General features: G+C 33.3%; 1 protein-coding gene across 1 annotated transcript in view; it reads left to right on the forward strand.

Moving 5' to 3' along the window:
- LOC145255770 (eukaryotic translation initiation factor 3 subunit C-like) overlaps positions 1–23559 on the forward strand; it is a 67402-nt gene that overhangs the window by 7078 nt on the left and 36765 nt on the right. Inside the window, exons 2-9 of the mRNA XM_080114432.1 lie at positions 365–457; positions 6875–6940; positions 8343–8419; positions 10592–10704; positions 11200–11325; positions 13874–13916; positions 18540–18616; positions 19549–19667. Of these exons, the coding sequence (XP_079970558.1) occupies positions 369–457; positions 6875–6940; positions 8343–8419; positions 10592–10704; positions 11200–11325; positions 13874–13916; positions 18540–18616; positions 19549–19667 (710 nt within the window). The 5' untranslated portion in view covers positions 365–368. The remainder of the gene's footprint in view (positions 1–364; positions 458–6874; positions 6941–8342; positions 8420–10591; positions 10705–11199; positions 11326–13873; positions 13917–18539; positions 18617–19548; positions 19668–23559) is intronic.

Consider the following 23559-nt stretch of genomic DNA (forward strand, 5'->3'; position numbering starts at 1 on the left):
TGAAAAGTTAAAAATATCATTTATGTCAGGAAGTCGCAATAGACAAGAGGTTTTATGTGTATATTCGCTCACACTGTTATTTGCTATGGTAAAAATGGCCTTTCTGCAAAACATATTCTAAGCAGGATTAATTATATTTAAAAAAATTAAATTGAATTTCAATTTTTTTGTTTTGTTCTTCGTAGCAACATCGACCAACACTAAAGAAAAGAAAATGGCTATTCAGAATGAAATATTGATATTTTGGGACTGAAACTATGTAAATCTAAAATCGAGAATCCAGCAAACTTTATTTTATATGTTAGATATATAATCTTGACATTATTATGATTAATGTTGTTTATTTTTTTTTTATTTTTTCCAGCAAGATGTCGAAGTTTTTCAAAGGCTGTGAGAGTGAGTCTGAAAGTGAGAGCAGTGATGAAGAGGTCATTACCCAAAGGCCACCAGGCCAAAAGTACGTTTTTTAATACTTTTTCATCCTTCACATTTAATCATCTTTGTTTTATTACTAACTGCATCAATCAAATATATATATATGTATATATATATATATATATATATATATTAGTGTTGGCAAAAAGAAAGTCCGCACTTGTAATTTTTTCAAAAACTGCAAATTTAAGCTAAATGTAATGTAACTGTTTAAACGACTTATACCTCATTTGATTCGCCTTTTATTCCTCTATTCATATTTGACTTTTAATTGAAATATTCTTGTATTCACGCCAATTTAAAAACATAACTTCAAATTGAGGAGGCAAAAAGAAAGTCCACAGCAACAAATTTGCTTAAAACCAGCTTAAATTATCGCCCCTAAATAAGTTTAAAATATCCACCAACAGCCAACAAAGCATCTCTAATCGTAATTGTTGTTGTTCCAGGTTATACAACGTAACACTTAGTCCATATGTCACGACTTTCTCTTAGTGATCATCAGGAGCTCATTAATCTCCACCTTTCTGGTTTATCCAATCGAGAAATCAGCTGCAGATTGAAAAGTGATGGGAAAATGGTACAAAAGACTGTGCAAAACACCGGCAGTGTTCGTGATGCCCCTAAATCTGGTCGTACTAGAGTTACTTCTAACAGGGAAGACAATGCTATCAAGATCCGCAGCCTAAGAAACAGATTTGAAACGGCTCCCCAAATCCAACAACAGTGCAATCTTGTTAAAAAGTGCTCAAAACAAAACAAAAAAAATCTTTAAAGATTAAAGGAATTTAATTTGCGAGGATACGTTGCAAGATGCAAGCCAATGATTTCTATAAAGAACAGAAAGCGTCATCTGGACTTTGTCAGATGCAATGAAGATCATGCCTCTTCATATTGGTCGAAAGTGCTTTTTAGCAACGAAAGCAAGTTCAATAGGCTAGGCAGTGATGGTAGGCAATACGTCTATTGGATGAAAGACAAAGAATTTAATCCTAGGTGCTCAGTTCTAATGCTGCAAAGTGGTGGAGGTTCAGTTTGGTGTGGGGCATTATTAGTACCAATGGTCCAGGACCTATAGTTCCTTTGCATGGTCGAATTAATTCGACCAAGTACATTAATATGTTGACTGAGCATTTTCTACCCTACTTTGGTCGAAATTTAGATCTTAATCCCATCTTCATGCAGGATAATTCTCCCATTCACCCAGCTGGCAATGTCAAGACGTTCCTTGAAGAGCATGATATTCCGTGTTTGGATTGGCCTGCACAATCTCCAGACCTCAATCCTATCGAAAACGTATGGCATCACATCAAGCAACAGCTACGCAATGATAAAATTTTAAATTTGGAAGAACGTTGGACAAAAATTAAAGAAAAGTGGGATGCACTTTCCCTAGAGTATTGCTGTAGTCTAATTCAATGAATTCCCAAAAGATTGCAGGCGTCAAATTGCAGAAGGGCTATGCCACTAAATATTAACTAGTTCATTTTGTTCCTGTTGTATTTGTGTTGCATTAATGTCTTAAAGTTACATTTAAATAACAATTTTCCATTGTGCGGACTTTCTTTTTCTCTCTTCAATTTGAAGTCATTTTTTAAAAATTGACGTGAACACTAGAACATTCCGATTAAAAGTCAAATATGAGCAGGTAAAATTATAGAAGAATACAAGGCCAATCAAATGAGGTGTAGTTTCTTTAAACAGTTACATTAAACTTGCAGTTTTTGAAAAAATTACAAATGCAGACTTTATATATAATAATAATAATAATATATATATATATATATATATATATATATATATATATATACTAGACTACCCGTTGAGTCAGTATGTTATATTAACTATGGAATTCATGTATGAGCGTGACCCTTGTGACGTAAAGAAAATATTTTTTTTTTTTGTTTTTGTTTTTTTAACATGGCAGAAACATTTCTATGAAAGTATACTAAAATGAAAAATCACGGACGGATCATTCAAACATGAAAAAAAAAATCCTCCCTATTCGTGTAAAGTTACCTATTTATTGCTCAAAAATCGAAAATTTTACATGATTTTCCTACGAATCGAACGCCGATGAAAGTCATTTAGCAGCAAAACACACACATGAACCTACCGATCAGAAATATAAGAATGAAAAACCCATATTGGAATCCTTCAACCAAGTTATAGAAACTTAAAATCTAAAAAAAATAATAAAACTTGAAGCAAATAAATAAAATAAAACTAATATTAAAACAGATTAGTAAATGTGTCAACAAATTCACCGTTCTCACACAACTATGTTGTATCTAGAAATGTAAACAAAAAATAAAAAAAGAAGGAAGGAAGGAAAAGGGACGGATAGAGAGTAGTAGTAGTCTTGGCTTTACTACAATTGTTTTGTGTTTGTCAACGGGTTAAAGTTTAGTTGTAAGAAAATAGCGACAGTATAGTTGTAATAAAGAATAGTTGCACCCTCCTTCCCATGTTAAATAATAATTTCGAAATAATAACGTTAATATTTCAGTGCGCAGGTCAAAATCTGCAAAAGAAGCAATTTGTGTTTATTTGTTTACGTTGTTATGGGTTAATGTTTATGCGCGCATGCGCAACAGGATGTCATAAACCGGAAAGTGGGTTACATCACTCGTTACAAGGTCATTTTGAGTTTTATAATTATATAGATTAAAAAGATAACCTGTCAATCGCTTTATTTCAGATTAATAAAATATCAATATTTCACTAAATATATGTCACAAGAGATTAAAATTGTATCATCAAACGTCTGCTTTAAGGTTTATTTCCTCAAAATATTTTTCAAAATCATGTTATATTCACAAAGTTGTGACATTTTATTCTTCATCAATGAGTTTCCACTGTACATTTCTTTATTGCAGGTCTCTTAAAATGTTGTTTAAAGCAAAAATACAATGTCTAATCATGAAAATTTTATTTTTCATTATATTTTTAAATAATAAACAAAAGCATATCCTAGATGCTAAGCCTCAAATAGATTAATTATTTATCGACATATCTACCATTTTTTTTTTAAATAACTTATATGAAATATGTTCCTTATTGAATTTTAAAGATTTTCTATTCTGAAAGAAGTTTTAAAAAATTTAATCTAAAAAAAGTTATTTTAAAGTTTTTATTAAAAAAAATTCAGATTTGCTCATTATTCAGACCTGTATTACAAAGAGGGAGTTGTAAAAAATGAGTTGTGGTGTGAGGAGAAATACAAAATAAAATATAATCTTAAAAAGATAAGATACAAGTTAGAAAAGCAAAAAAATGTACATTTTGTTGAAATTTAAAAACATTGTCTTTCATCTAGTAATTAATGATATAGATATAAAATTTTCAATGATTTTTTTAAAAAAAGTGCAACAGAATGTACATTACATAAAATAAATCCAAGGTAATTTTTTGATTCAATTTAAATAAAATTTTTATACCTTACTTTGTAAAATTTATAAAAGTGCACTTTGAAGATAAATAAATTTAAAATTGAATCTTATACCTTTATTTTTAAAGCCTATAGTAAAAACATTTTAACAATTTTCATGCCTTGAATGAAATGCTTTTCTAATATATATATATATATATATATATATATATATATATATATAACTTTTTTTTTTCCTCTGCTTTTAATAAGATTTAAACAATATATGTCCATATTTTTTTTTTAAAGAATTTGACAAAATTTCATCAAACTGAGATCTAATACTTATTTCGGCATTCACCCCGAATCAAATGGTCTGACTCAATCTAGATAATTTACTACATCATGAACACATGCTGACCAGACATGACAGTCTATCGCATTAACAGATATGAATGTTAGCCAATCATGATTCCAGGATCAGCTTAGTCTTCTGTTTCACCGTTATGAACTAGCTTTTCAGTTGACCTCCACATTATTTTTTTCCAATTCTGAGGAGGGTAGGGCTGATCCAATGGCTTTATGGATAAAATCATCCGGGTGATGAAGAGCGTGACATAAACCAGCAAAGACATCTCGAGAAGAGGGCTTGTTGTAGAGAATATGTTGCAGCAAGAACGAACAGTAACATTTGAGATGAACTGTTGGTATCAAACACAAAAGATGCGACGTAAACAGCAGTTATTGAACATCGCAATCTTTCATAGGTCGCTTGCTCTCATCGCCCATGTTTCACAGCTGTACAATAGAATGGTGTGGACAAAGCTTAATTTCAAGGAATGAAAACTTTTCTAAGCTTATTTTTGCATATCTTGGCCATGATTGTCCCGTGGATGTGTCCTGAAGCGATAATGTTTTTTTTTTGGGGGGGGGGGGGGGCTCTTGACATGATGCCTATAACAAATGGAACTTAGTTTTACAGAAGAAATATTGTTTGAAAGCAAATGCTGCCATCAGACACGGAGGATGCAATGCAGCCAGTTTCTAATCCCTTTCGGGGGTTTCATGTCCTTTGTCAGGACATGGTGTAGGAGAAAGATAAATTGCAGGATAATTTATGTTGTCACATTTAATTGGCACATTCTATGGGATCCGACTTCTCAGATTCATTTTTTCAGATGACCTCACATGATTCCTATTTCTCTTTCGTACGTTCAGTTTTTTAAACTTGACCATCTAACCACTACAGACAATGACTTACTAACAGTCATCATTATGGCTAATAAAAAATAAAATATTGATCAGGATTAAATATTAAAATTGATTGGGAATACAATTTTTAGTTTTTAACAAAAAAGACCATTACTTGCCTTATATGACTGAAATGTATTTTATGTACCTTGTTTTAAAAAGGTTATTGATCGCAGTAAACTATTTACATCACCGGTTTCTTCTTGGATATTGTTAATTGAAATATATTTTGGGATGTGATTGGAGTGAAAATATAAATCTATTTTCTTTTACAAGGAACCTGCAATCTTCAGATTATAAGACCTTTTTATTTAATACATAACTCCTTCCCTATTTTCCTCCTTGCTCTATTTTGTGTACCATTCTCCCTTTATTGTCACATAAATAGAATCACATTTGCACACACACACACACACACACACACACGACACATCTTGTTATTATTATTTAGTGATTTTCAAGTTCAGTATTCCTCAATATTAATTCAAAGAAAGTTTAGGGCAAAGTGCTCCAGAAAATTAGTTAACACTTTCTATGTAACTTTATTATTGTCTTTTATTAAATTTGTTCAGAGTTATGGGTGGCAGTATTAAGACCTAAGTGTGGGTGAAAAAGCTCCCTCTCTTTTCATCTATGACCAATCAAAAATAAAATGTTGATTAGGATTAAATGCTAAAATTGATTGGGAATACAATGTTATGTTTTTAACAACGCAGACCGATACTTGCCTTTTATAAAACGCATTTTATTATATACTAGCAGAGTTACCTGGCGTTGCCCGGGTGTTGAGAGGTTTTATGATAAGGTTATTGATCAATCCAGCTCTAAAAAAAAAAATGTTTCAAAACGATGTAAAAAAATAAATAAAATAGCAGCAAAAGCAAAAAAAAAAATAGTAAGCAGGCAGGCTCGAACATGTAATGCTAAGAGGACAAGGAAGTGAAAAAAACAGCGAATGTCGTGCCTACTGCAACATACGATGTCGTGCCCGTTCAAAATAAGGTTAGTCATTGCAAGGCGTATGATGACTTTGCAAAATGTTGATGAAAAAACTGACCCCTCCTTATAAAAAACGCCCTAGTTGACGGTCAAAGAATTTATGTCGAATTAGTGTCGCTTTTATTATATGAAAAAACCTAATCCATATGTGGCGAGGGAAAAATGTTGAATATTTATCTTTTCAAGTCGAGCAAATTAAATAGACAGGCAACCTTTTACAGACATACACAAAAAGGGAACATACATACATACATACATTTTCGCTTTTCTGTTTATCGAAGACTAGCGGGGGTGCCCGGTGTTGCCCATTTGTAAAAGAAAAAAAAGTTTTGGAAGGGAAGTAGGCTTGAACCTGAAGCCTTGAGGTGAATAGCCTGATGACTTCCCATGACACTACGCAGGCAGAGAAGTGAGTAAGGGTGAAATTAAACGTTTAAAAAAACAGGTAGTTGAATGACAATGTGTGGTTTTCTAGGTCAAACATCACTCCATAGTCGTAGACAAAATGAAATCACAGCACAAATTTTGTAATATAATAAAAAAAACAGACAACCTCGTTTAGTAAATCGGACACATTATAATCTAGGGAGTATATAAAAAGTTCTAAGAAACAGTGACCACCCCGAGCCTTTGGTGGACATACAAAAAAAATGTACGCATACACACACACACACAAACACACACACATTTTCGCTTTTATATTATAAATGTTGTATTACAAACACTTTTGATTGCAAAGATACAATGTAAGATTTGGGAAAATGTAAGAAAAAAAAAATCGTTCTATTTTCTTTACTTGTTTTTGTCTTTTGCTTTTAGGGCATTTCAGTTCAGCGATGATGAGGAAGATACAAAACGTGTTGTTCGAAGTGCCAGGGATAAGAGGTAAGCAATTTGAATTAAAAAAAACTTTAATGAAAACTGTTCTTGCAGTACTTTCATATAAAAACATTTGGTACTTTTGCAGTTTCTGGACCGTGTTAAGTTAAATTCCATTTTTTCCATATCTTTTAATTAAATTGTTAAGTACAGAATAGTTAACAAAGCTCCCTCCCAATGTTAAGAATGGGTTTCTCATTAACAGCATTATTTCAATACGGCATGTAAACTGCAAAAGTACCAAGCATTTAAAGATTTCATTTGTTCATCATCAAATTCTCATTGAAAACTAACAAGCCAAGACTAAATGAAAAATTGGTACTCTTGCATAATTTGACCCTGATTCTCTGGAATTCCCGTCAAGCATGGATCAGGCGAAACCGGCAATCATTGGTTTCAGCTGAGCGTTGTTGAAATGCTGAATCGACTTTTTATTTACATTACTGACAAGGTTTTTTTTTTTTAATTTTTTTTTATTTCTATTTTTTATTTATTTATTTTTTTTGCAATGTCAAAACCCTCCTTCCAATAATAAACAAATATATGCAGACAAAAACTTGCAAACAATCCTTTTGTCTCCATCATAAATCACATTTCCGAAAGCTACCTGGTTCTTGGGGAGCTTCCTTCCATTTCTTCTACTCTCATCTCCCTCCCTCTTTGCAGTCGATGGACGTTTAACAGTCGACCGGAGTAAAAGATTCCTAAGGAAATATCCTCATCTCGAAAGTTCTTCCGCCAGCAATGAACAGCCGTAAAAAAAATAAAATAAAAATATTAAGTTTTCTTGAAAATAAAAAATTTTTTTACTGTGCTTTCATTTAACAATTTACACTTTTCGTAAACATATTTTTATGAATTTTCTTTTAAAAAAAAATATATAAAATTTCTGTGGATCCCCCCCCATAACAAAAAAAAACAAACTTGTATTTACACCTAAGAATTTACGGTAAAAAAAGTAAAACTTTTATCTTTTCTTGAAGAAAAAAGAGAAAAACTCTTGTTGATAAATACTTTGCACAAAAAAATAAAATAAATAAAATAAAAATATTTTCAGTCCTTTAAAGGTAGGTTTTTGCTATTTTTAATTATTTGTATTTTTTTGTTTTAAAATTAGTCTACGTCTTACAACGCTCGGCATAAACCGATAATTGCTGGTCTCGCCCAATCCATGCTTGACGGGAATTCCAAAGAATTATGCACGAATACCGAAAAATTAATGAAAAGAGTTTCTGTCCTTGAGATATTCGCCTTTGGAACACAATACCATGCGGCTGATATGATTGTTTTCAAGTCTAAAGTAAATAAGTTGACCCAAAGAAAAAAATTATATAATTTCTTTAAGTGTTCATCTAAGACTTTTGCGAAAAAAAAATCATTGAATTTTCCTGTTTTCTCCTGCTTTTAGGTTTGATGAGATGAAAGATATCATCCGTGTTTTAAAGAATCACAAGAAAATTAAAGACATGTCAAATGTCTTGAATGGTTTGTATTTTTTCTTCAAAGATTATCTATCTTGTTTATCCTTTTGTTTGAAGCGAAGACACAATAAATAACTTTTAGAATTACAAAAACATTACAAATTTTATTAAACCAACACAAAGAATGTTCTCTGTTCAATTATCTATACCAAACTTCAAATGCTAATCTCTCTTCGAAATAAATAAATGCAAAAGTTTGCTTTTTTTTTTTTTTTTTTTTTTGTTGATCACATCAAAAGGTTCCCTGTTAATTAAATCAATACAGTCTTTTAAAATACTGTATACATGATAGAAAGCAAAGATTCAAATGTCTAATTTCTAATTTTTATCTTCTTTTAATAGTTTATAATTAATGTTTGGCGTTATTGATTGTTAATTTTATTGTCATATATATAAAAAAACAAAAAAAAAAACAGACTCCTTCAGTCTTTGACAGACTATGGATCCCCACAAAGTTTTTGTAGCAGGAGGTGTGTAATCTCCAACCACACCTCTCCTGAATTGACATTGTTAAATACAAGTGGCAAATGAAGTGTATGTACAGGACAACTGGAAACAAATGCTGAGATAAGCGGAGAGCACATACAGCGCCTAGAATTCTCCAATGGTGACCCATCTGGTACTAACCAGGCTCAACATTGCTTAACTTTGGTGATCTGACGAGAACTGGTGTATCAATGTGATTATGCTATATATATATATATATATATATATATCCTGGCCATTACCAGGTGGGTGACCATTTAGGAAGGCTAGGCACTCTAGTACCGTGCCGAATCGTAGAAATTTCCAGGTTGGTATCTGGAGGCACATTAATTCACTGGGAGAGATGCACCCCTCCACTTCGCTAAGACCTGCATCTAGGAGGAAAAACTGATGCAACAACCTGTGGTCTACTGTATACTCTGTCTTGTAGCAGTCATCTTCACCGACATTGGCAGTAATACCAAAATGGGGTTGGTTCTACACAAAGCCTTTACCACTAAACAAATCATCTGTGTAGATTTCTGAATAACTTGGTTGTTGTGGCAGAACCTCATATGTCAAAATCAATGGGAGAGTCCATTTTTATATAAATATATACTACAATAAAATTACAAATGAATAACACGTATATAACCAATAGTTTTCATACTAGTAGTATCATTTGGATTAGACTTCTACACCGCTATTTTTTAAGCCAGTCTGAGAAATGGTTTTCAGGTAGATAGGCTGTTGCATAGTCTCCTTTCAGTCGGGTCACTGGACAATGTAAGATCAGATGGTCTATATTCTGGAGGGCGGGAGCTTTCTTGCACTTTGGGCAGATTCGGGAGTCTATTTGTCTCCACCTGTGTTTGTTTACTGCAGGACTGCAGTGTCTTGTTCTGATCCATACCAACTGTAATTATTCAACACTATTTAATAAAAATAATAATGATAGATTAGCAAAACTGTTAAACTATTATGTTCATTAATTTCCAAGGGAGGTAATTTGATTCTTGTCCAGAATGTCCTATTAAAAAGTAAAAATTAAGGAATATTTGTATGATGTACCTACCCATTATGGAAAAAAAATATTGTATTCCAAAAAGCATTTAGATTGATAATGTTTTATTTTTAAATAAAATCAAATTTTGTTAGTATCGGAAAAGTGACTTTCTAGCTAGCTGTTTAAAAAAAAACATTTTTTAAAATACAACATAAATAACAAAAATTGAGAGATTTTTGTTGTAATGCCTACAGATTCCCATTAATAACTTAAACTTATTTGTAAAAATAAAAGTACTTGATCAATTTACATGATTTTTGGAATACAACATTTTCTTTCTATCACAGTTACATGCATCATACAGATTTTTCTTTATTTTTGTTTTTAAATATAGGGGGAATGTTAGAAAAGAATGTTTTTTTTTTCTTTATGATAAATTAATGTTTTAGTGTTATTCATTTGTAATTTTATTACCCTATTTTCCGATATATAAGTAATAGTTGTATCCATATTAACAGTAATTAACATGATTTAATAATAAAAAAAATAATAATAGCTTATTAAAACTTTTAAAATTCTATTAATTTTCAAAGAAGGTAATTTTAATGAGAAATAATGGTTTACGATTTCTTGACTGATTTCTTTCACCTTTATTTTAAAAATTAGATTTAAAAAAAAAAATTTTTTTTCTTTCTTTTCTTTCAGATTTTGAACTTCTTATCAAAGCTTTTGAAAAGGCTAAAAAGATTGTGGATGCTGAGGGCATTCCAAGCTTCTTCATCCGTTGTTTAGTGGAACTTGAAGATTTTGTATCTGAGGTAAAAATTACCACTTATTTCATCACTCTCCCTCTCTCGTAAATCCACATTTAATAATTTTCACCCATGCACACATTTCACCCCACCCCACCCCTATAATGATAGATTATCATTTCATAACTGTATTTTATGTTTGTGGATAGTTTAGTTTTATTTATATTGTGTTAAGTTTTTTTCTTCTCGACTTATTTCATCACTCTTCCTCTATTAAATCCACATCTAATAATCCCCCCCCCCCCATTCTCATAACACTCATTTCATAACTTGTTCCAACATACATATTTCATCCCCTACCCCTGCACACACATTTCATACTTTCCCAACTCACATTTAGTAATTTTCACCCACTTACACATTTCCGTACCCCCCCCCCTAATCAATGCACACATTTCATAACTTCCATACATATATTTCATCCTCTCTCCCTCCTGCATACATTTCATAACTCCACCTCTGCACATAAATTTTCTAACTTATTTTTCTCTCCCCCTCTAGTGTTGGGAAGACAAAGAAGGTAGGAAGCAAATGAACAAGAACAATGCCCGTGGCTTAACCACCCTCCGTCAGCGTCTACGAAGACACAACAGAGACTATGAAAATGAAATCAAGAGATATAGGGAGGTAAGTTAATTTATGAGTTTCTTTTTCAATATTAGCTATTCAAGTCTCAAGCATCTTTTTTTTACCGTTAAAATAAACTAGCAAGGGTACCCGGTGTTGCAGGTGTAAAAAAAAAAAAAAAAGTGTTAGTAGGCAGGCAGGCTCAAGCTTGTAACGTGAAGGAGGAAAAGAAAGTGAAAAAAAAACCTAACATCTTAGTTGATTTGTCCATTACGAATTCGGAAATCACGAGCGTTTGAATTAAGGGTAGTCAATCGAAAAGAGACGATGACTTGCAAAAATGTTGACGAAAAAAACTAACCCCCTCCTTCTAAAAAACAGCCAAGTTGAGGGTGAAGGAATTAATGTTATTGGCCAATCTTTCGATATTTGTCATCTGAAAGACTGAGCTTTAAAATGATACTGATTTTGTCAAGTTCTGACGCATCTGTGGGAAGTTTTTGCGAGACATAAAAAAAGAAATATTCAATTATATCGTATATGGGTAAAATTTAGTTTTCATTTGCCTCTCTGTAACAAAATAGTGGGCTTATTAGGGTGGTTTAATGATTAAAGCTTGAGACTGGATAGAAATCACACAAGAATTGGAGGAAATGTAACTCGTTCACTCATTGGACACTGACAAACCAACTTCTATATAAGTAGTCCAGATTAAAACTTTACAATTGTGGTTCTTGGCCTTTTGGTCAAGATCAAAGTGTCCCCCAATATGAAAGGGTGAATGCGGTATTATGGTGAAAGAAGATACTAGCTGGGAGAAACTTTTGACTTTGTTTAGTTCTGGAGTGACAAGGATGACCAATGACCCCCACAATCCCCCCTTTTGAGTTGGCCATGTGCCTAAGTTTTTTGTTCATCGTTGATTTTGACTATTTTTTTTTAACATGAATAAAAGATTTAATATCTCAAAGTGTAGTATCTGTTCTTCAGATGCTGCACTTCTATTTCTTGTTCTCTTTCAGTGGAGGAGAAATCCTTCACGACTGAGACAATTTTTATTTTTGTACCTTTTCTCCACATTAAAAAACGACCCTGGTGTCTAACTCTGTTCCGTGGGGAGGCATAGTAAATAGGTACGGTACATATACCTAGCGCTTGTTAAGAAACTTTTTTTTTTATATCTTACATGCAAAGTTGTGCTAAGTTATGTGACTCTTAAATGAGAAAATGCAAAGGCATTGAGGTGGAAAGTTGAAGGAAACTTGGATGCAAACTGTCAACAAGAATCTTAATGAATAAAATTTGAATGGAATCAATGCTTAAGACTTTCAAGCTTAGATACTAGAATTGCAAGCAAGCTACATGAAAACATATCTTTGACCATGGGAAATAACAGTCGGATCAGACCCAGCATGTCAGCACTGACACCGTTGGCAAGGCTTAATATACTGAAGCTTGATCAACTGCTGGTAAGCTACTATTTTAGTTTAGCCATGAAGAGCGATTCATGAATAATTAAATGAAAAGACCTTGAAGTAGAAGGTTGAATGGACCAGGAAAATTTGGATTCAAACCATCAACAAGGATCTTAGATGATGGAATTTGAATGGATCCTTAAGATTGTCGAGCTTAGAAATTAAGATTATATGATGTTTGAAAATATTAGAGAACCCTCCTTCCCTGACCAAGGAATATGAACACGTATTGTACATACATATTGTTACATATACATGATGTAGAAGAGAATGGTAGGCATTAAAGATTGCTGCCATCGAAGAATGAAAAAAAAAATATCTGTTTAGGCATAAAAAGTAGTTTTATGTTTTTCTTAAATATTAATTTGTTATTAATAAATATTATTAAATGACAAAATGTTTTGAATTAAAATTTTAGTTTCATTAGATAAACACAACATCAGGCTAAACTCCTTAGCTATTTTGTTTTGATTTGGCTTCTTTCACATAATGCTGACAGTTTACAAATGTGCTTTTCTCAATTTTAGATGCATAATATACAATTAATTTTAAATGTAAATAATTTCTTATTTAGTAATGTATAATGAAAACAATACAATTCTTCCATAGCTGCGATCATTATAAATTATCGGCATTAAAATCTGTTACAATATATATATATATATATATATATATATATATATATATATATATATATATATGACTACTTCATTTAATCACATAAATTAATATATGAAAGTATAATTTTATGCATAAACTTTAAGTATTTACTTCAACAGTGCTAAATACATAGGTAGAACTAGGTAGTAAGTTATATGGCAATTAAGATACACGGAATATTCCGCGTTTCATCCACTAGGATTCGTCGGGCTTAAGCTGTGGTTATCTCGTGTTTTTTTATATATACACATATTCTAGTGAGTTTTTAATTTTATAACTTACTATATATATATATATATATATTAAAATAATTTTGTTGTTTTTGTAAAAAATTTTGAATAAATGTAAGAAAACATTATTGAAAGATGTGTTTGATTTGAATTTATCTTCTATGCTTTGCATTTGTCCACTTGTCTTCTCTCCGTGTATACTGGTTGTTTCTATTTGATAAAAAATGATCTTTTAAATTTCAGCATCCTGATGAAGGTGACGATTTAGAAGAATGTTCAGATGATGGTAATTTTTTTTCTTTTTTTGAAATTCAAATTGTTATAATTTGCATAAGAATTATTGAAATGATTTCATATTTCTAATGTTATCTGTGTGTGTGTGTCTTACTACAACTCCAATATTTGTACAACATGCACGCACATATATATATAAGGCGAGCGTGGTGTTAAAGAAATCAATAAAGTGATTGATTGCAAATGTGAGAGCTAAAATATAGATTTATTTAAAATTACCTGTTATGAAAGGGTATTCTAAAAGTAATGCCTGAATGGATCAGAGGAGATTGCAAAACACATTGCTTTGATGACGGAACTTCTGCATTCGTCTCTCTCTTGCAGATATTGACAATGTAAGACTCTAAGGAAGCAATCCCTGTCATGGACATGCGGCAGAAGCAGAGATGCTTTATTGACTTCATGGCAAAAGTGCATTGAAAATGGTGGTGACTGTAAAAAAATTAAGTTCTGGAGCACAAACGGTTGCTCGTTTTAATAGTACCACTCTCGTCTTCGTAACTCTTAACTTTTTGAGTTAAAAACAAAAATAGATTTTACTTTTGGAATAACCCTCATACAGATTCCTACTACATACCATTTATCTATCTATCTATCTATCTATATATAAATAGGGCAAATGCAGCGCGCGCATTTTTGTATGTCTTGCAAAGGCATTTTTCGTCGCGATTCTCGTGGGTGGGGGTTACTATCGCTTAGAAGTGTTAATATACCCCCTAGATAATAATATCTAGAATTTGGGAACGCACATCGCGTCTAGATTTATTTAATGTTGGCTTTTATAAAAATCGCACTATTTCGCTGTGTCGCCTGTTTGTCCTGATTTTTAGTATAAATAAAGTGAAACTAAATTCAAACAGTGCGTGTTCTCGGCTTTCGTGCCGAAACGTCCAGAAAGCAATTAGGAAACCTTATATCAGACAATTGCTTTCATATGGATAGCCCTATTTTTTATGGGGAGCTGGTTTTCAACCCAACATCTTGGGGAAACTAAACCAAAAAAAAACTTAACTGCGGGTTTGATATTTGACCTAATGCATTTTTTAGTTAATTCATCACTTTTTTTTTTTTTTTTTTCCGCTTTCACCTCAAGGATTCGAGTTCGATCCCCCCCCCCTCAAACTTTTTTGGTTTTTCAAACACCCGGGCACCGCCGGACTGTTTTTTACCATTGCTTTTATAATATTTAAACAGGGTTATTACTTCGCTTTGTAATCATTTTACCCCCCCCCCCCCCCCCCCATATACAAACGTCTCTAATAAAAAAAAAAACCCGGGCGGGTACCCCCGTTAGTCCATATATATAAAAGGCAAATGCGGCGCGCGCATTTCTGTATGTCTCAAAAAGGCTTTTTTCACCGACGTTCCCAGGCAGGGGGTTACTATCGCTTAGAAGTGTTTAGATACCCCCTAGATAATAATATCGAAGTATGTATGTAATTGGCCAAAAACATTAATTCCTCCACTCTAAAATCATCCGTTTTGGGAGGAGTGCCGAAAAAATTGTTCCTTCATTTTCTCTGCTCCTGCTACTACGACAATGACATCATGTTTGACCTAGAAAACGTTGACGTTAAAAACCACCTGCAAGTGTTTTTAAAGGTTTAGTTTTACCCGTTCTCAGTTGTATGTCTCTTTGGCATAGGGGTAACTTGTCATCACTTTTTTTCCGCCTTAGCCTCGATGTTTCGAGTTGGAGCCTGTCTTTCTACCTAAACTTTTTCTTTTACACCTTTTTTTTCTTTTCTTTTTTTTATGTTTGTTCGCTGTTTTTCTTTGCATTGGTTCTTCCAATTTTTCTTAACATCGTGTTTTTTTTTTTTAATAATATTAAAACACGGTCACCCTCTCCTACATACACCCCCCCCCCAAACACCCGGGCAACGCCGTGTACCCCCGCTAGTCTATATATATAAAAGCGAAAATGTGTGTATGTTTGGATGTCTGCTAAAAACTTTTGACAAACGCGACGAAAATTCACAAACTCGCTATCACATCGAAGCTTCATCCTTTGCTTGAAAAATATAAAAAAATTGGCCAAAAACGTTAACTTTTTCACCCCGAAATCGACAATTTTCGACAAGGGGTGGGTCAACAAAAACGGTCTTCTTGTGACAATGACCAATTCTACGCATGCGTCAGATGACATTGTGACCTGATTTACTTTAAATAGTTAAAAAACCGAACAAATTTCATGTACGTCGTGTTAGCTCAGTTGATTAAGGCCTTGGTTCATTATCTAAAAATGTTTTGGGTTCGAATTGTGGTGTGAGGTGTTTTTTTTGTTTTTACGATTTTTTAAATTTTAATATCGAAACAGGCTTATTTAAGCCATTTTTCACGTGTTCGTTTTTCTGTTTTAATCGTTCGTTTGCCTTACGTTTTTTTCCCCCCGCTTAGTGTTAACATTGTTTTCTTTTTTTACTTCGCTTATAACAAACAAACCTACATCGTCGTCGTAACGCTTGACGACTTCCGGACGCGCACCTGTCAATTTAGTTCTTAAATAAATTCAAACATCTTTCACTAACTCATTCTGGCTGGCCGATTTTATTTTCAAACTTCGCGTCAGGGCTTCGGGAGTTTGCCCGCATTGACACAATTTTTTTTTCAAAAGGAATGCTTAAGCGAATTCACCAGTGATGGATTACTGATTTACTGGGTATTTATAGTCATCTAATGTACTTCCTAACTTCTGGCGTAGCACTATCAGATATGACAAGGCAAATCCGTTCCTTCAATTTTTTTCTCTCACACTTATATCTTCCCTGTGCACATACTATTTTTTTTTTTACGTTTTTCTGACATTTTTAAACGTTTCTTACCATATAATATATAAATTCAAATAAAAAAAAAAACTTTTATTTTTAAAATTTAAAAGAAAAAAAAAATTATTTTTTTATAATTTCATTAACATATATTATAAAATTTAAAAGAAAATGAAAACTTTTATTTTAAAATTTTGTTACTAAAAGTTCAAATAAAGACTAATTGTGTTATTTTTATCTGTAAAATTTTAATTTGTATTATATACTTTTCAATAATGTCCTTTTCTCATTTTATTTCAATAATTTGCTTCACAATAGAAATACTGAAGAACAATAAAAGTGAAGGAACTGACTTGCCTTGTCACTGCTTCTGGTAGCAGCTATACCAGAAGTTAGGAAGTATGTTTGCTGACTATAATCTATTTGCTCCCTAAGTGCATTAAAAAATGCAACTCTTGGAAATTGGCAAAACTGCACCTTTTCACAAAAACTAAATGGCGTTTTTCTTTAAAAATCTAACAAACAATTCAGTAGTAGTGATCATGGGGAGACAACTTGCGCTTTACTTGAATTAATATAAGGGAGATAATTTATGCTTGGTTTTCATTTTGACTAGCCTGGGTGCCCAGGTGTATGTAAGGGTTTTGGTTGAGCAAAAAAAAAAAAAAAAATTAGGAGTAGCAGGCAGGCTCAAACTTGTAATGCGCCAGAGGAAAAGGGGGTTGAAAATAAGCAAACGGCCTCACCGGCAATTGTTATGTCATGGGCATTCAAAATAACGTTTTATGCAACGTCGTTGACACAATGTTTGAATGACTTGCAAAAATATTGAACAAAAGTGACCCCTCCTGCAAAAAACAGTTGATAGTGAAAGAATGTTTTTGGCCAAATTTTACATATTAGTTGTCCAAGACATTGAACTTTAAAACGATGCCAATTTTGCAACGGTCCGACGTGTTTGTTGAAAGTTTTTGCCAAACATACAAACACGCACACACATTTTGCCGTTTATATTAAAGACTAGCGGGGGGGGGGTACCCGGCAATGCCTGAGTATTTTGAGGTGTGTGTGTGGTTTTACGTAAATCAAAACTCCTGGGGGGGGGGTAAAATTTAAAAAAAAGTTTTGGTAGGTGAGTATGAGGAAAAGTTGGAAATTAAAGTGTGAAAAAAAATAACCGTGCGATGTTAACCATTGGGCCACCGCAACATACAACAGAGACATGTTTGAATTTATTTATTGAAGTATTAAAAACAGGTGGCCGCAATATAAGTTAACTCTGCTGCTTCCATTTGACCTAATTAAGGAGGTCAAATAGAAGTCACGCAGTTAACTTTTGCTGCAAGGCAGCGTTTTAGTTTGTTTACCCAAATTTGACTTTTTTCCCCCAACAGATGTTGGGAGGGGGAAACCAGCTCCCAATTGTCCAGATTGAATAGCAATTGTCTGTTATACAAGATTGATCAAAGCTGATTGCTTCTGGACATTTCCTGGCGCGATGCTGAGAAGTTGTTAAATTTGAATTAGTTTCGCTTTTTATACGAAAAACACGCGAGAAGCCAAAATAGCAATAATTTTGTAAAAGTCGGCGTAAATAAATCTATATGCTACATGCGTTCTCAAATCCTAGATATTATTATCTACGGCCTATATAAACACTTCTAAGCGATCGACCCCCCCCCCCCTCCGGGAGCGTGTGCGAGAAAAGCCTTTATGAGACATACACGAAATGGTCACACACATTTTGCCTTTTATATATATAGATTAATGTTTATGTATTGCCATGTTATTTATTGATCTTTCTGTATTTTTAACGTTTGTTTTTTTAATTTTTTTTTTCCTATTAGAAAAATCTGATTCAGAAAGTGACGATGGAGTGATGATGCCATCTCCATTTTTGAGAAAAGTTGAAGAAAAACCTGAGGTGAGTGCCAACGCCGGTAGGACCTCTTATGACAAAAGTCTATATTCCAAATTTCATAATGTTGACCATATTACAATTTATTCCTTCATTTCCGTTGACACTTATATTTCTTGACAGTAACTGTTTCGTAGCGCAAAATCGTTCATTTAATTATATTAATCAATGGATCTATATTGCCTTTAACTAATCAGAAGTAAGAACTATCAATCCACCGAAAGAAAATAAAATGCATTTGGGCATAAATACAAAATCCAAAAATTAATTATATATATATCGTTGAAATAAGTTTTTCAATCTGGTATTCAAATATAGATATTAACAACAGAAAGATAGCTCCATAATGCAATACTAGCACTATAAATATTTTTATAATCTATCACTTCACCAGGAACAGACATCCATTTTTATGCTCATTTCAAAAAAGGTTTCAATTTTATTAACTACACATGCATACAATTCTTTTGGTTCATTACTGACAATTTTATAGATACTAGTTCTCTGCATTTTCTTTTTTTTTTTTTTTTTTTTTTTTTTTAATCCTTATACCAGTACGAGCACTCATCAGTGCAAAATATGCATAAAATCCCCCAAAAATAACAAGTGTCACATCGATCTATAAATAGTGTCACATTCAGTTTGATACATTGACAATTTTTGAATTTCTTTTTATTTATCCGCATCACATATTACACGTTATTTAGATAATCATCCGTTATCCAGATTCCTCTGCATAAATCGTGCATAAGCTTTACAATAAAACTATTTTAATAAATGCACCGACTTAATGTTCAGATACTAATACTCATAATTATATAAAAAAAATAATACACAGATTTTACTTGATTCTGGCAGATGTGTATAACTATTCTTTGTAAAAAAAACAGTAAATTCAACATTGATATCATATGACAAAATTTTTTGGTGTATTGCAGGTCTCTTCTGATGACGACGATGATGACGATAACAGTTGGCCTAGTTCTGAACCAAGTGAAACTTCTTCTGATGATGGAGATTATGACCCTAGCAATATGGCATCAATGTTCTTGAAAAAGTAAGTTATTAAAAGTTTTAATAAAATGGAATATTGTATTTTTTTTCTCTGATCGCTCTAGTGTAGGAGTGTAATGTAGTTCCTATACCTAGTAACTGTAACTAAGTAAATTTTAGCTGTTTGTATTTTTTTTTTTAAGAAGTCTGTATGAAAGTATATTGTCTAAAATAATTTTTAAAAAAAATATAAATTCAAAAGATCAACATCAAAACTTTACTTGTCTATGAGTTGAAACAGAAAAGAATTAATTTGACTGATAAAAATACAAAATTGTCACCACCCCAATTTTCCCGTTCCAAAAATTGAGAAACCAATTGGTTATCATTATACATTGCATTAATATCAGGAAGTGATCTCCCACCTTAAAATGTAAAATATTTATTTTTGTAATTCATTTTTTTTTTTTTTTGGGGGAGATATCTTTTCAGATTGTTTACATTTAATTGTCAAACTCATTCACGTAATAAGAAATCCTTCTAGATCAAAACATTTTCCCCAATTAATAAGTGAATGTTTTGTAATTCCCTTATGTCATTTACAAATTTATAAAGTTCCTCAAAGGTTTATGCATGATATTAATCCTTATAATTATGTTATGGAGCCATTATCTTTGATAAGGATACCATGATACATTATCTATCTATATATATAAAAGGCAAAATGTGTTTGATCATTTTGTTTATGTCTCACAAACGCTTTTTTCGCCGCCATTCTCGGGCAGGGGGTTACTATCACTTAGAACTGTTTATATAGCCCCTAGATAAGAATATCTAGGATTTGGGAACGCGTGTCGAGTCTAGATTTATTTACGTCGACTTTAATAAAAATTGCGCTATTTCGCTGTGTCGCCTGTTTGTCCTGCTTTTTAGTATAAATAAAGTGAAACTAAATTCAAACCGTGCGTGTTCTTGGCTTTCGCGCTGGAACGTTCAGAAAGCAATCAGCTTTGATCAATCTGGGGTCAAACTCCTTATATCAGACAATTGCTATTCAATCTGGACAATGGGGAGCTGTTTTCCGCCTCCCTAACATCTTGAGGATGGAGAGCTGGTTTCCAGCCAGCCAAAGTTTGGTAAACAAACCCAAAAGCTGTCTCGCAGCAAAAGTTAAGTCCGCTACTTCTATTTAACCTCATTAATGAGGTCAAATAGGAGCAGCAGAGTTAACTGTTATTGCGGCCACGTGTCAATTCTGTTTTTAATACTTAAATTCAAACGTGTTTCCATTAGTATTTCGCAGTGGCTCAATGGTTAACGTCGCACTATTTTTTTCACACTTTAATTTCCAACTTTGCCTCGAGGGTTTGGGTTCAATCCTCATACTTACCTACCAAAACTTTTTTTTTTATTATTATTTTAACCCCCCCCCCTCCCGAGTTTTGATTTACCCAAAACCACACACACCTCCAAACACCCGAGCAACGCCAGGTACGCCCCGCCAGTCTATATATATATAAAAGCAAAATGTTTGTGTGTGTGTGTGTGCGTTTTCGTGTATGTCCAAGAAAGGCTTTTGTTTCCGAGAAGTGATCAGTCGGCTCAGTCCTTAAAACTTTTTATATCACGTGTAAATCATAATATCTACAAATTAACAAATGGGGATCACCTGTCTATTTAATTTGCCTGAGTTTAAAAAGCTAAATATTCAACATTTTTCGATCGCCACGTGTGGATTGGGCTTTTTCGTATAAAAGCGAAACTAAAGTTAACACATGGTTCCCGGCGTGATCGCCGGGAACGTCCAAAAGCAATCAGCTTTGATCAATGCGGAGTTTCTCCTTATATCAGACAATTGCTATTCAATTTCGACAAGACAATCCCCTTTAAATGGGGAGCTGGTTTTCCCCCACCATCATCTTGGGAAGCCAAGTTTTAACGTTGTTTTCTCTTTTTCTTCGCTTATAACAATGCTTACGTCGTCATCGTAACGCTTGACGACATCCGTGCGCGCACCTGTCAATTTGGTTCTTAGTTAAATAAATTCAAACATCTTTCAGTAACTCATTCTGGCTGGCCGATTTTATTTTCAAACTTCACCTCAGGGCTTCGGGTTCGATCCTACCAACTTTTACCCCCCCCCCAGTTTCTTTTTTATTTAACACCACACACACCTACAAACACCCAGGCATTTCTCAGTTCTGTCTCTGTAGCGCCCAGGTAATATGTCAGACTGTTTTTTCCGCCGTAGCCTCAAGGCTTCGGGTTTGAGCTTACATCCCTACCAAAACTTTTTTTTTTTCTTTTACACCTCCAAACACCCGGGCAACGTTTCTTTTTTTTCTTTTTCTTTTTTTTTTTTTTATAATATTTAAACAGGGTTATTACTTCGCCCATTTTGTTTTGATCCAAGCCCCCCCCCTCCCCCCCCCCCCACCCCCACACACACACCTCCAAACACCCGGGTAAGGCTGGGTACCCCCGCTAGTAAAATTGAAAACGATATTTACTTGTTTTATCAGACCTTTATATTAGTCACAAATTTAAGATGTATACTTTCTGCCACATGTTTGATGATCACAATTGAAAGGCAACGGATGTCATGTTGCTTACTTTTATTGCTGACTAGCGGGGTTACCCAGCGTTGCCCAGGTGTAGGTGTACGTGGTTGGGGGGGGTAACAAAAAACATGTTTAGGTAGGTAGGATAAAACTAGGAGTCTTAAGGCAAAGGTGAAAAAAAAATGAAAGTGTGAAAAAAAACCTGACCTGTTTACCCACTCAGCCAGCAAGGGGGAGTAACAGAAAAACATCTGAATTTATTTAAGCATTAAAAAATGAGGTCAAATATGACGCCATAGAAATTGCGCGGTTAACTTTTACTGCGAGGCAGTTTTTTTTTGGGTTTGTTTATACAAATTGACAGGTACGCGAATTTAATAAGATCAAAAAGAAATCCCGCAGTTAACTGAATGTTCTTGGTTTTCGTTCTCCAATTTTGGTTGTTTGTTTCCCCTCAGATGTTTGGGGGGGGGCAGTTCCCTATAAAAACGGGGAGTGTCCAATTGAATTGCAATTGTCTGATATAAGAAGTTTCCCCCGCATTGATCAAAAGCTGATTGCTTTCTGGACGTTCCCAGCACGAAGATCGGGAAAAACTGCCTTCGCTTTAGATTTAGTTTCACTTTTTATACGAAAAAGCCCAATACACATGAGGCCATCCGAGATAGCAAGAATTTAGTATAAGTTGATGTAAATAAATCTAGATGCGATGTGCATTCGCAAATCGTACATATTATGATATAAGGTGTATATAAACAGTTCTAAGACATATTACCCCCTCCCCCCCAAAAAATGGAAAAGGCCTTTCTGGGACATAGAAAAATCTGCGCGCCGCATTTGCCTTTTATATATATTTATTTATATGTTTTTTTTTATATATATATATATATATATATATATATATATATATATATTACATACCCACTGCAATAGAACTTTTCAAGCAAAAATTGGGCTTATCAGCCATATATCTGTACTCACCGATGATAACTCCCCCCCACCCTACTCTACAGGATGATCAAATGGTTCTCGTCGTTTTGACGGACAAACACACGATATAGATTAATTTTGTCATCTTATTCTCACACTCATTTATTTAGAAATACATACATAGATAGGGAGCTCCCTATCAGATGTCTTTCTGTTTCGAAAGTTGATCACCTTTTTGCTAATATTACTTTCTATGCTTTTCTTCTGCTAATGAACTATTTCCTGTCTTTTATAAATCACTTCCTAACACTTGGGCGGTGGGCGTCCATAGTATTGCCTCCCTGCTAGTTAAATGGAATTTTCTTCTTCTGTCATTCTAACCTCTCCACATATAAATATTACAGGGCTCTATATTGCGAATGAAACAGTCGCATTTGCGAGTGATTTTTCAAAGTGCCGACTAGA

The sequence above is a fragment of the Euprymna scolopes genome, chromosome 31 (assembly GCF_053919585.1).
Source record: "Euprymna scolopes isolate OS-2025 chromosome 31, ASM5391958v1, whole genome shotgun sequence".
In the NCBI taxonomy this organism is placed as follows: domain Eukaryota; kingdom Metazoa; phylum Mollusca; class Cephalopoda; order Sepiida; family Sepiolidae; genus Euprymna; species Euprymna scolopes.